The sequence below is a fragment of the Candoia aspera genome, chromosome 6 (genome assembly GCF_035149785.1).
Source record: "Candoia aspera isolate rCanAsp1 chromosome 6, rCanAsp1.hap2, whole genome shotgun sequence".
NCBI lineage: Eukaryota > Metazoa > Chordata > Lepidosauria > Squamata > Boidae > Candoia > Candoia aspera.
The window spans coordinates 36,562,676-36,576,356 of NC_086158.1; the positions used below are offsets into that span (position 1 = coordinate 36,562,676).

A 13,681-nucleotide genomic window follows, 5' to 3' on the forward strand; every position below is an offset into this window, starting at 1 on the left:
GTATTGCTCCAGGAGAATGAAAATCACACAGTGCTGTTTTCTTTGTACAACAGGTGACTCAAAGCGTCTGGGAGATTAGCCACCCTTTCAAAGTTTTGCTTGTAAATGGCACTAAATTGAACACAGAAGAAACTGCCAAAGTAAGTAAATATCTTCCAGTATAAGAGATACTTCACTTGTTGATCCCAGTACCTTTTGTACATTATGATCATACTTGATTTCATTATTTAATTTATGAGTATAGCTATCAGATATAACTCATCAACATGTTATTTGATATTTAATGTTCTGTGTTAATCAGTTTATAAAGTACCGACAATTCAAATTGAGACATAAGAAGACATTCTTTTCTGTGGTCAGTATAAAAGGAAATGAACTATTGTTTCTTGTGAAACTAAAAAAAATCCCCTCCCTTTAAAATACATTGTTTTAGTGTTAAATGGCATTATATTAATGTTCAGTAGCTTAGAGACAAATTGCTTTGAACAATATAAATAGAGTAATGCCAAGTATAACAAACAAATGTTTTCTTGTATTTAAACTGCCACAAAGCCATATAGGACACATTTTTGTTTTGTGCTTATGGATTTTTGTAACTCTACTGAAACAATTCATTTGATTAGAGTTACAAAACAATTACTTTTTAATGCATTCTTGTGCTCCGTGGTCTCTCAGAGGTTTTCAATAGTGCTCACCATGGTATACTGATGAGGTGGCTCTGTGGGCTAGGGATTGGGGGCACCATTCCAGGGTGGCTCTCTTTCTTTCTCTCGGGCTGGTTCCAGTTGGTGCTGGTTGGGGGGAAGGATGGTTCCCTCGGCCCCTCCTTTGTGGAGTGCCTTGGGGTTATACTCTCTCTCCCCTCCCTTTCAACATCTACATGAAACCACTGGGTGAGGTCATCCACCAGTTACCTCTTTCAACCCCAGGCCAGCCAAGTGAGGCTGTCAAGGTTCTGTCCCAGTGCCTGTAGGCTGTGTGGGTTTGGCTAAGGAGGAACTATCTCTGACTCAATCCCATCAACACTGAGTGGCTGTGGGTATATGGGCCACCCAGATCTGGGGATATTCCATCTCTGACCTTAGATGGGGTTGCCCTTCCCCATTCAAGAGTGGTGCACAGTCTGCATCTTTCTGACTCACAGCTCCTGCTTGATGAGCAGGTGGCAGCTGTGGCTAGGAAGGCTTTTACAGAGCTTAATCTGATGCACCAGTTATGTACTTTCCTTGATCAAGAGGTCTTTCAGACTGTCACTCACACTCAGGTCACCTCATGGCTTGACTACTGTATTGCAACACACTTTACATGGGTCTGTGTCAGGTTTTAGGCAAAGAAACAGACACTGAGCCCAGAATCAGCTCTAGTCTTTATTCCTTACAAAGAGAATTTTGCCAAACTGATCTAACTGACAGGCTCTAAGGATAAATTCCAGAAGTCTCTAAGGCGGGTCCTGCCTGACTCTCTTGGCTGTGTGCCCAAGGTCCCCCACACAGTGAATGCGCTTCTTCCCTGGAAGGCACCTCCTCCTTCCTCACCCGTGACTTCCATAACAGGCTGTCCTTGAAGACCACCCAGGAGGTTCAGTTGGTCCAGAATGCAGCAGCGCAGGCAATGATGGACACACCTCAGTATGCCCATGTAACACCTCTGCTTTTTGAGCTGCACTGATTGCTGGCATGCTTCCATGTGCAATTAAAGGTACTAATTGTTACCTATAAAGCCCTACATGGCATAGGGCCTGGTTACTTGAGGGACAGCCTATCTCCCATCGTACCTGCCTGGCTGATTCAATCTGGCAGGGTTGGCACCCTCTGGGTTGCTTCGATTGAACAATGCCATGTCAGGATCCTGGAAATACATCTTCTCTGTAGCAGCACCTGCTCTCTGGAATGAGGTTCCCCTCAATATTCGGATGGTCGCCACCCTACTGGTGTTTCAAAGGAGCCTGAAGATCTGGCTTTTCTCCCAGGCTTTTAGTGAGCATCAGTGAAGCCCTCTTGGACCGTGTGTGTATCTTTTTTTGTTCCGTTCTGGTTTCTGTCATATTGTTATGTTTTCTTCTTTATTTATGCCACTTCCATTAATATGTCAGTATTTAATCCAGTAAGTTGGTTCTTCCTGTTCAACTCTTGTACAAATATACTCACAACTTACAAAGATTTGTCACCACTAAGGGAACGTTATCAGTTTGATTAAATTCCATTCCACTGATTTCAACAGAATCTTATTATAACTATTCTGCTTATGGTACTTTTCCTCTTTTCATCAGAAGTACCACAAAGCAGAGCATTTATATAATAAAGAAAAATATATAATTTTAAAAATATTTCCATTGTATCAGAACTTTTCAAAGTGTAATTTTATTTCAGCACAGTATATATTAGTGAGACATACTGAGAAGCTTTTGAAATTGTGTGTATATTTGAATATAATCTATACCAGTTCATTTCCTGGTTGTGATAATGCAGGCAGAGATGGAAAGTTCATCTTAAATCATTCTTGTTCTAGGAATGTAAGTTAACAATTACATAAAATAAATTTGTTTCCTTACAGCAGAATTGGTTAAGCTTTATTGCATACAGATAGCTTGAACATAATATTCTCTAGCATACAGAGTATCATTAAAAGCAATTCCTCTAAAGCTACTTTTTCATGTTTTTTTAAACCACAAAGTACTTGTATTTTAATAAGTCTTGTTATTATGCGTTTAGTTGGTACAATATTTTTCAGTACTTTTCTATCATGTATATCTTGCAGGTTCATATCCGGGCTGGCCTCTTCCATGGAAATGAACTCCTTTGTAAACCTATCGTAAGCTCAGAAATATCTGGGAGAAATGACCATGTTTGGAATGAACCCTTGGAATTTGACATCAATGTCTGTGATTTGCCGAGAATGGCTAGATTGTGCTTTGTGGTTTATGCTGTTATGGATAAAATGAAAAATAAAAAGTCAGCCAAGACACTGAATCCACCCAAATACCAGACCATGAGGAAAGCTGGGAAAGTGGTAATGAATTCGTTTAGTTTCTTCTTTACATTCCTGTTCACAGTAGGGGACACTACTTCATGTATATGTGTGTGGCTGCAGATATTTCAGGTTCTTTTTTCCTTCCAGTTTTTGAATTAAACATACACGAAGATATTTAAACACTTGAAAAGCTATTTCAGATCAGCCATTGTTTCTTTCAACCTAGTCTACCTTACAGGGTGGTTATTGTGAAGATAAAATGAAGGGAGAATCTCCCATATGCAGTGACAGGAACCCTCAAAGGTAAGGCAGGATGTACAGGTAGTCCTCGACCTACAACCATTCGGTCAGCGACCATTCCAAGTTACAGTGGCACTGAACGAATGGTGGTTACGACCGTCCTTGGAGTTCTGGCCATCCCAGCACCTCTGTGGTCATGTGATCGTGATCTGGGTTTGGCAACCCATTCACACTTACAGCCAGTTGCCAAGCACCCCACAATCAAATGATCACTATTTGTAATCTTCCCTGCTGGCTTCCCCAGAATGTCAATGGGGGAGCTGGCGGGGAAGGTCACAAGTTGTTGGGGTAACTCTCCCGCACCTGTGCACCCTCCTCCAGCCCCTCTGTGGTCACACCAGCTACTTACACACCCTCCCTGACCTGCACAGTGCCTCTCATGCACCCTCCCTGACCCGTGCCATGCCTCTTGAGCACTCCCTCACAGACCTGATCTGCACTGTGCCTTTCACACCCTCCCTGACCCGCACCATGATTCTTGCACCTTCATGTACCCTCCCTTGCACACTTGTGCTTCCTCCCCTGCACCCCCTCATTCCCTTCCTCACCTGGCAGCAGCCATTTACCTGTCTGTGGGCCTGGGATTTGCAACTTCCTGCTGACTTCCCCAGTGACTTTGGTTATGGGAAGCCAGCAGGAAGTTGCCTTGCCTAACAACAGTGGGATTCAGTTAACAATGGCATTCGGGACTACAGGGATTGCTGCCACTAAGCAATGCAGTCACACTTTACAACTGCATCGCTTAACAATGGAAATTCCGGTCCCAATTGCCATCATAAGTTGAGAACTACTTGTAATTCAAATAAGAAACTGCTGTTTGAGATTTCAGGTTGTTTCAACACATTTTACGTTTGCTTAGACCATGCTAGTGTTTCTCTAGTATCTTCAGTAATAAACATGAATCGTGGCATTTTTGTATGTGTTTTGTGCGCTAAAATACTTGTATTGTCTCAAAAGACAAAAACACGTCATCCTACAAAGAAGATCTGTTATTGGGCTGATTAAATTTAAGATAAATATGCTACATCTGTCAAGCTGGTCTAACATGTTAATGAAGTATAATATAATCAACTTGAATATATTTACTATATTAATTTTTTGAGTCATTCATCTTTAAGTTCACTCAAGCTAATAGTTCTGTATTTTTTTCTTAAATGTTTATATATTTATTTATACTTGCATCTTTTCTGTTAAGGAATTCACTGTACACACTCATTACCTTTTTGTCCTCATAACAATCCTTTGAGGTAGGTCGCATTGAGAGAATAGGGCTGGTCAATCAGCAGGATCATAACTTTGCTGCAATTTGTGCCTGGGTCTCCTTTTCCATAGTTCAAGCTACATTGCTCTTGGATGTCTATCTAGACTTTTTCCCCCAAATCAGCAACTTAATTAGTAATAATTTTCTTTTCCATCGGTTGTGCATATCTGAGTGTTGTTGTACTCCCTTGGATTTAATCTTCAAATTGTATGGCTTATCTTCGCAGCATTATCCTGTGGCGTGGGTCAATACCATGGTATTTGATTTTAAAGGACAGTTGAAAACTGGAGACTTTCTGTTGCACAGCTGGTCATCATTTCCTGGTGAGGCTGAAGTTTGCTATACAGGCTCCTGCATAGCCTCCATTAATTTCAGAGTGGCTGATTTGCTTGGACTGCCTGCAGCAGCTCCTCTGGAATGAGAGGCATGCAGTGTTGGACTATGATTCAGACTATATTAGAAAACAGGGTTAAGATCTGTAATGTATAGCTATAAAGAAAGTAGAATATTGATAATGAAATACAGGAATGACATTCAATCCCAAAGAGGGATCTTCTTCCCCTATGATGAAATCTCCTTCCCAGCTACTACATCACCATGGCTGCCAGTGGTAGAGACTTGCTCTGTGTTAGAGATGGGCACCTTATGCTGGCTGAGTTAATGCTTAACCTTTGCAAGGGGAGGGGTAGCTGCTGTGTCATTCTCAAGAAAAGATATAGCAGACTTTAAATTGTTGCAGATGGGTCCTACATTTACTGCAGTGCACATTCTGAAGCACTTTTTGGAAATTAAACCTAAAGCACTGCCCTGCCCTAGTAGACCTCTTAAAGGCTCCATCTCCATTAAAATAGGTTGCAAGTATGTCTGAATACTTGTTACTCTGTCATTGCATTTTGTTTAAGAGTAAGATGACGAATGGGGAAATGTGTGTGTGGGAATAAAAAAGGGAGAAGGTTACTGATCAAGTTCGTGAACAGATTATGTTACTTTCTGTACAGAACAAACATCTGCAAAAATAGTCAGAAATGGAATAAATATACTACCTGGGCTTATTTTAATACAGGTATACAAAACATTTTAAGGCAGACAATATTCCAATTTTGACACATCCCGTTCTGATTGTAACACAAATGACCCAGCCTCAAAAAATGCTATTCTAACTGAAATGGAAGCAGAACCATTTTGACTTTGGACCACTTCCTGTAACGTCATACGGACCATTTCAACATTGGAACATTTCCAATGAAGTCAGGATAGGACATTTTATGGTCAGGATGTTTCAGCCTTGAACTGTTCTTTGCACCTCTGTTCAGAGTATTTACATTTCCATCTAACTTCCATTAGTTTAGAATTATGTGGAAATACATTAGTCTCTGTGTCTTTGAGGGTTTTGCAAGATACTTTTCTTGGCCCTTGTGGAAACAATTCAGTTAAAATGATCTACCTCTATTTATAAAGTATATTTAGTACCGGAAACATAGCCATGAAGATATTGAAATGTGCTTATATAGCTACAGATTTAATGCTCTTAAATTAAACAAAATGCATATTATTCTGGTTACCTAGATGAACTTGAAGAAATGTTGAATCCAATGGGAACGGTACAGACTAACCCATACACTGAAAATGCAACAACTTTGCAAATCAGATTTCAAGAATATTCAAAATTTCCTATTTATTACCCTGCTTTTGATAAGGTAAGAAATTAGGAATTAGATTAATTTTTTGCCTATGCTTTCACTTCCATATTTACCAAATAAAGTTGTATATTTCTTGAATTAAACGTGCACATAATATCAACCAAATCTGGAAAAAAATAATATATTTTTATCCCTCTTTAGTGCCTTCTTCATACCGCAATCAAAATCGTGGTTCAGTTTAAATTAAATGCCATGTTCTTTTTCAATGTCTCTGATTCGCATGAGTTTTATTCCTGGCCAGTAGCTATAGAAGATGGCCTTGAAGAAGTTATTCAACAGCCATTTGGTAAACACCAGCTTAGCTCTGAAGTGGAGGAAGGAGTGAGGAAGAAACTCAAAATCACTCTACCTTGATTCTCTTAGGTCTAAGAGAATGGAGAGAGAATATTTCTCAGGCTTTCAAGATTCTGTTGTTTTATGCCACAGTAGAGTTCCAATAGACCTTGTGGTGTCTGTTTCCTGATCTGGCCAACCTTGAAGGGCCGATACTATTTCATGGCACTGCACACCCATAGTACCTGCCACAGAAATAGATGAGACTCTCCCTCAAACCTCAGTCCTCTTCTGGCTGCCACAGTAGAGGTTCTTCAGGATTTTAACATTATCTGGCCTTGAATTTGTTTAAGCAAAAGCTAGGTAATTAATACATGCACTCACTGCCAGGCTTTTACTAAACAGACCCAGAACAATTGTTCTTCACATCCCTGTAGGAATAGGTCTTGTGCCACAGATTCAGCAACTTAGCTCTGAAAGAACTTGTGGCAACTCCAATTCTTTGTAAATTGTATGCCCTAGAAAATGTAGGCATAATCTTCAGGATAGAAATTTCAGAAAAGGAAGAAACTCAGAAAGTCTTGTTCCTCTGTGTTCAGTCCCATTAATGTTAGAGGCGTCAATACTGTCACCAATGCCTGTCCTATTCTGCCTCCATCTGGATTGCTACAGCTTTCTATTTTGATATTGCAAAGGGATCAACTGCCCTTATTTAGTCTCTAACCTTTCTCCAGCCGGTTGTTGTTCTTAATCCTGTATCATTTCTTCAGCCAGCCACAGTACACTTAGAGCATCTGTGCTGTTATTTTTGAATGAGACTCATCAGCAGTACTACCAGGCATCTCTATCTTTTGTAGTTTTTTCACTTCTACATCATGCTCCCATTTTCTGTATATTCTCTTGAATCCAGAAGGAAGGTATCCTCTAGTGTTGACTTGTCCCTCTGAGATCACATCCTTGCAGCCTTGACCCACCCATGCTATGCATACCAGGATACTTTGTCATCATCCCAAGCAAAATTAGTTCAACCACCTAACAAATTGGGGATCCAGTAGAAACTTCTCTATCAAAGAACTAGCTTTGCATGCTGAGGCACTGTGCCCCAAGCACCTGTCTGAGACAAAATTAAAGCCTCTTGCGGTCCTGACTAATGCTGAGTCTGACCTTCCTATGCTGTCAGTATCTACTGATATAGTAATAGTTTTTTTCCCACATCTGGATAGTTCACCCCCATTAAATGAAGGCTAGAGATGTGCACAAGATAGAAAATGTGTTGGATTTGAACCCAATGGTAGTACAGGTAGTCCTCAACTTACAACCACAATTGGGACCAGAATTTCCATCATAAGCCGTTGCGGTCGTAAGTTGAGTCACCATGTGACCGGATCCAATTTTACGACCATTTTTGTGGCTATCGCTAAGCGAAGCACAGGTTGTTAAGCGAATCACTGCAGTTGTTAAGTGAATCCAGCTTCCCCAATGTGTGGGTTTTTTTGGCAGGGGGGAAACAGCAAAAAACATTGTAAAATGAGATCACGTAACCTCAGGACTCTGCAACCGGTCGTAAATGCGAGTCAGTTGCCAAGTGCCTGACATGCAATCATGTGACCACAGGGGGTATGACATTTTTCAGTGCTCGGAAGTGCTTTACAGGTTGAAAAACACCCATTCTGAGGCTGTCGTAACTTCAGACCATCATTAAACGAATGGTCGTAAGTCAAGGACTACCTGTATGTTGTGTGGTTTGGCAAACTCAAAGCCCTGACCATTTTGATTGATCTGTTTTGGCCAAGATAATACAAAGGGGTTTTATCAGCTGAATTAGGGCAAGGTTGGTGTCTGTTGAACTCTGTCTCCCCTCTACCTCTGTGTGGCCTAGAAGAAAGGCTCTACTTTATAAAATAGTTCCTTTCAGCCATTTTGGCACTGGATGTTATTCCACATAATTTATTTTCTAGAAAAAGAATGGGGCTTTAGGACAATAAGAGACCTCAGAGATGAAGATAATTGTTTATGAATATTTACATTTTGTGTGGTTTCCCTTCATTGTTTAAAGGCAGTTGATTTACCTTCTTCAGAGGCATATGTATACTGGACATCTGTTGGGCTTCTACATAGTCCCAAACTTTGACGCTTACATTGCATTATACCTTGGATCTTCATTCCTTTAAAAATGCAGCCTTTGGCAGAGTCATTGTAGTCTTAATCCTGATGTGATTGGAATCCTGCCCATGGGTAGAGTAGCTATTTAGTTTATATATAAATCACAGAGACTATGATGAAGAACTAGCTGTTCACCAATAACTGTTCTTCTTTGAGTGCCATTTTGTGAATTCACATTGCTTGCCTATCCTCTGTAATGAGACGTAAGGATAGTCACTTCAGTTTTTAATCTTTGTGATTATCTTCAGAACTAAGGTTTGGGTAGAAGTTCTTTCTCTGCATATGGGTGAGCAAAGTTTCTACCAGAAATCTTGAGCTCAGAAGCTCCAGATCAGCTACTGTGCAGCTGCAGAATCCATATGTATGCTTCAGTATGTAAGGGGGTTCATGTAAATCCACCATTACTGATAACATCTAAAGTGTGGTGCAGATGTTTTGAATCTACAGTTGTCTTTGGATAGAAAATCTGTGTTGTTTTTGCCATATGTAGGGGGGGATATAAACATACATTTTAAGTTGCCTATAGAAGTAGTTGAAAAATGAAACAATGCCACAGGTACAACTTAGAAACTTTAAATTGACAGGATGCACAAGTGGTTATCTAAATACAAAAGAGAAGAAACTGATTGAAAAAGAAAAAAGTCATACCCATTCAGTAGCTTTACATTACTTTTTGAGATAATTCCATGTCATAATATATTTTGATTTTAATCCTCAAAAAAAAAACATGGATTTGGGAGAATATTGAGGAATACATGTTTGATTTTTTTTAAGAAGGGAGGAAGTAAGCGGAAGAGAATTTTCTGCCTATCAAAACAATGTTGCTTCTGCCTCCACACTGAAGAGCCAAATAAACAAAAAATATTATAATTCGTTATTCCAGCATAACTGCAGTCAGCCCCACTTTTAAAGCTGACTTCATGCTTGACTTCAGCCTAAGATAGCAGAAACATTGTCTAGGTTGGAGACCAGTATGGAATTTGGGCCAACTTGACACCTATTTTCACTCTTCTACTTCTGCTACCTAATTCTGCTAGACATACTGAAGCAAATTCACTGAGAGTTTGAAACCATGAGGAATTTAAGATTTCAATTGTAAACCTGACCCCGTAGAACCTTGCATTCAAAATAGTCTCAAGTTGAATCTTTGGCGTTTCTTGATAGATCTGGGTAAAAATTCCTGGCTGCAAGGTAGAGTTTCTACAATCAGCATTGATACTGAGCTAGAGAAGGACTAATGAGCTAACCCTTCTCCTAATAATCTTCCTTCTCCTTTACTTAAAAGAGAGTGCATGATTCCAACCAGTGTAAATCTGAAACCTTCAGGAACATGCTATTTCAAATCTGTATTCTTCTTGTAGTATTTAAGCTTTGTTATAGAGCTGTATTTATTGTTGGTGCAGTGGATTTTCTTACAATGAAATAATGCAGGCTGATTCATGTTAAAACAAAATGGTATGGTGTGCAGGTTTTACATACTGAACATAGGATAGAAAGAGCAATGTAAATAACATTCATTTCCCTGCATGCACATGTGATTAGACAGCACAGTGAACCAGTTCATTTTTAATTCTAATATTGCCTGACCTTGTTCAATTATAAATATATGTTTCTTAAATGTTAAATAATTAATGTTTCTTAAATAATGTTTCTTACATTTCTTAAATTTTCTGCAGATACTTGAAAAGGCAGCTGAGATTGCAAGGAACAGTGATTCCTCTGGCATGGCAGTAAGTATCAAAGGTGAAATATTTTGCCATTCCCCATTTAAAACAGAATACTGTACATTTATGTGTATATTTGCTTTACCATGTGCTAAATACTAGTGTTCAGAAATAATTTATTTAAATCATGATGAGATTATTCTTTCAAAATTATGTTTCTCATAAAATGCACAAAAACCCTGCTAAATATTGGGAAGGGTACCATAAATTGTGAACATATCAGAAAATGAGTATAAATTAAATCATATAAGCGTGAATAGTTTTATTGTACCTGTCTGTACGTTTAATGTTTAGAATTATTACCTTAAAGTTAAAGCTTTTATTATTGCAAGATAACCAAAGTTTATTATCTCAGTAGAGTGTTTTGACTTAAATATTTATTGTTCTATAGTTACTGTTCTGGAAGCAGTACATTTTAATTTATTGTTACAGTCTTTTGGATTAATAAAATTTATTAGTAGAGTATTGCCATTCATGATATATACAATTATCTTCCTTTTATCTGTATATGTTTTTATATGGAACAGAAAAGAAATGGTTTTAAATTAAATATACATGCTAGACAATGCCAAATTTTAACATAGTGCTACACTGCAGTATAATTTAGTGCTATATGAATGAGTTGGTGTCCTTGCAGGCACATGTCCTTGCTCTTTTCTTCCCCTCTTATTTTTATTACTCTTACATTTTTATTTAGCCTTTTATTACCCATATTTTTCCAGGCCATTTAAGACAGGAATTGGAGTTTTGTTAACTGAGGTTTGGATATCATGTTTTGAAGTTGGCTTATTTGAATAAATATAGTTTGAATACAAGACAACATGGCAAACTGTGGTTAAATAAAAGCCTAAATGAATGCTTCCACATTCCTTTTTACCACAATGAATAGGACACACCAGCTCAAGAGAAGGCTAGAGTTTACTAGGCATAATTCCAAAGCAACAACAACAACAAAAATAACAGTTTACTAAGATACATGTTTACAGCGGCAAAAATAAATTTAGTGCAACATTGGAAAGAGATACATTACCAAAGATATCAGACTGGGAGCTTAAACTTGGAGAATATGTAGAAATAGCAAAATGCAGCAAGGCAAATATAAGTATCTAGAGTATGGTTTTTAAGGGGAAAAAGAATTGACTAAAGAGGTGAAGAGACAAAAATTCAGAGGTCTATAAATATTGTACATTAGTTGGAGTACGATAAAAGGGAAGTTAGAAACTAATATTTATAAAGTTTTTAGTAAAGTTTTTTCTTCTTTATTTTTAAACTTTTAAACAAAAAGTGGAGATTTAAGCGCTTAGTTTAGAGATTTAAATTCTTACTTACATTGTTAAAACAATTTAAGGTACTTAAATGTAATTTAATGTTTTCCATGGTTAACTTCTAATCAAAGATACACTGAGCATTAACTGTATAATCTTAGTAATTCCTTTTTCTACTTTTATTTATTTATTTAATTAATTTTTATCCCACCTTTATTATTTTTATAAATAACTCAAGGCAGAGAACATACCTAATACTCCTTCCTCCTCCTATTTTCCCCACAACAACAACCCTGTGAGGTGAGTTGGGCTGAGAGAGAGGGACTGGCCCAAGATCACCCAGCCGGCTTTCATGCCTATATATCTGTACCATTTTTTCTTTTTGTTTGCTTGTTTACTCTTCATTTTTTCTTTTAAAAATGATCAATAAATTTAAAAAAGAAGACTCATTCATGTCTTCTGAAAGACATAGTTTAGTGCAAATGCATCTCCCATCATCTCCTGCCAGTTTGGTCAATAGTACAGGAGTATGGATGCTATGACCCAAAATAGGTAGAGAGCAACAGGCTTTCCTATGTCTCTTTGTGTGTTATTTTACGGCAACTAGGGATAAGTTTGTTGTTTTAGTTGGTATTGTATGTTTGGATTTTGTATTGTGGAAATGAAAAAAAAATCATCTCTAAAATTTTGCCGGCTTTAAAATAAAAAAAAAATTGATGGTAAAATTCTGCTGGGTTTTGACTTCAGATGGTATTCTTCTCTCTCCTTTAATCTGTACATTTATCTTTAAATTATACAAAGTTTAGCTTTTATTTATTCTTTGAATTTGAAATTCAAATCCCCTTCAGCAGAAATATTACCCAGGTGAAATAGTAAAATAACAATACTGCCCCTTAGTGGTCTTCCTTGTGAAGTGTATATTTCATGAACTACAATATTAACATTTGTAATACATATACCACTAGTAAAGTGGATATGATTTGTTAATCATTTAGACTAAATAACAAGTAGTGTATCTGTTCTGGCCTCATGGCATTTGGGGCAGGACAGGAACAGAAATATGTTTTGACACATATAAAATGTGCAGATTGTATGCTTGACCATTTTTCAACATGTAACCTTCTAGGGTCGTGGTGGCAAAAAGTTCAACATTGAGCTAAAGGAGATCATGGAAAGGGACCCTTTATCTCAGCTGTGTGAAAATGAAATGGATCTCATTTGGACATTACGATTTGACTGCCGTGAAAATTTTCCACAATCCCTGCCAAAATTGTTGCTATCTGTGAAATGGAACAAGCTTGAAGATGTTGCTCAAGTAAGATATATAGTAAAATATGTAGAGCAATAGTAATACCAGGGACCAAGTGAGAGTAATTTTGTATAGGAATGTGGGAGACTGTGATTTAAATGACGTACAAAATGCAAAAATGTAAACACTCCAATGGTTTTTTAGAGAGCTGACATGGTACTAAGCAAACACCTAATTCTAGCATCATATTTATTTGCAGCAAGGCCTTGAGCCCCACAAAGGTCCTCTGGTTAGGTAGAAGGTATCCTGGGGAGCTTGTTTGCCTTCTGGTAGATGGGGTTTTGTGACTTGCTGTGGCTACCATGGCAGCCAGTCAGTGAATAAGCAAGTCTCCCGTAACTGCCATTTTGTGCATGAGTTCACTCTGTGCTCTCAAAAGTCAAAATGAAATGGTAGTCTATCCCTGCACGTATGCATTTATACTTTGGCTGATGCAGGGAGGGTTCTTACAGTCTTGGCTTTACAGAGAAAAAGTTCTAATTTAATTTTCATCAATTCTATTCATAAAAGGAACTGTTATTGGATGTAAACTATTTTATCAGTATTTTTCATTTGTAAACTCTACCCATTTTCTATACTGCAGTTTTTGCATTCCTTTAAAACCAGGTATTTTGGGAGTAGGTTTGGAGAAGGGTATAGATTGTTGCTATACAAACATGGATAATGTTTTTTCTTCTAAAGCCAGTCCTGACAAATTGTAGCAGAATAAAGCAATT

General features: G+C 38.0%; 1 protein-coding gene across 2 annotated transcripts in view; it reads left to right on the forward strand.

The window, feature by feature from the left end:
* The window catches only part of PIK3CB (phosphatidylinositol-4,5-bisphosphate 3-kinase catalytic subunit beta), a 92,933-nt gene that overhangs the window by 45,379 nt on the left and 33,873 nt on the right, over positions 1-13,681 (forward strand). For both annotated transcript variants that reach the window (XM_063306721.1, XM_063306723.1), the window contains 6 exons: positions 54-140; positions 2,758-3,009; positions 4,758-4,854; positions 6,098-6,228; positions 10,344-10,397; positions 12,783-12,971. In XM_063306721.1, coding sequence (XP_063162791.1) covers positions 54-140; positions 2,758-3,009; positions 4,758-4,854; positions 6,098-6,228; positions 10,344-10,397; positions 12,783-12,971 — 810 coding nt within the window. The remainder of the gene's footprint in view (positions 1-53; positions 141-2,757; positions 3,010-4,757; positions 4,855-6,097; positions 6,229-10,343; positions 10,398-12,782; positions 12,972-13,681) is intronic.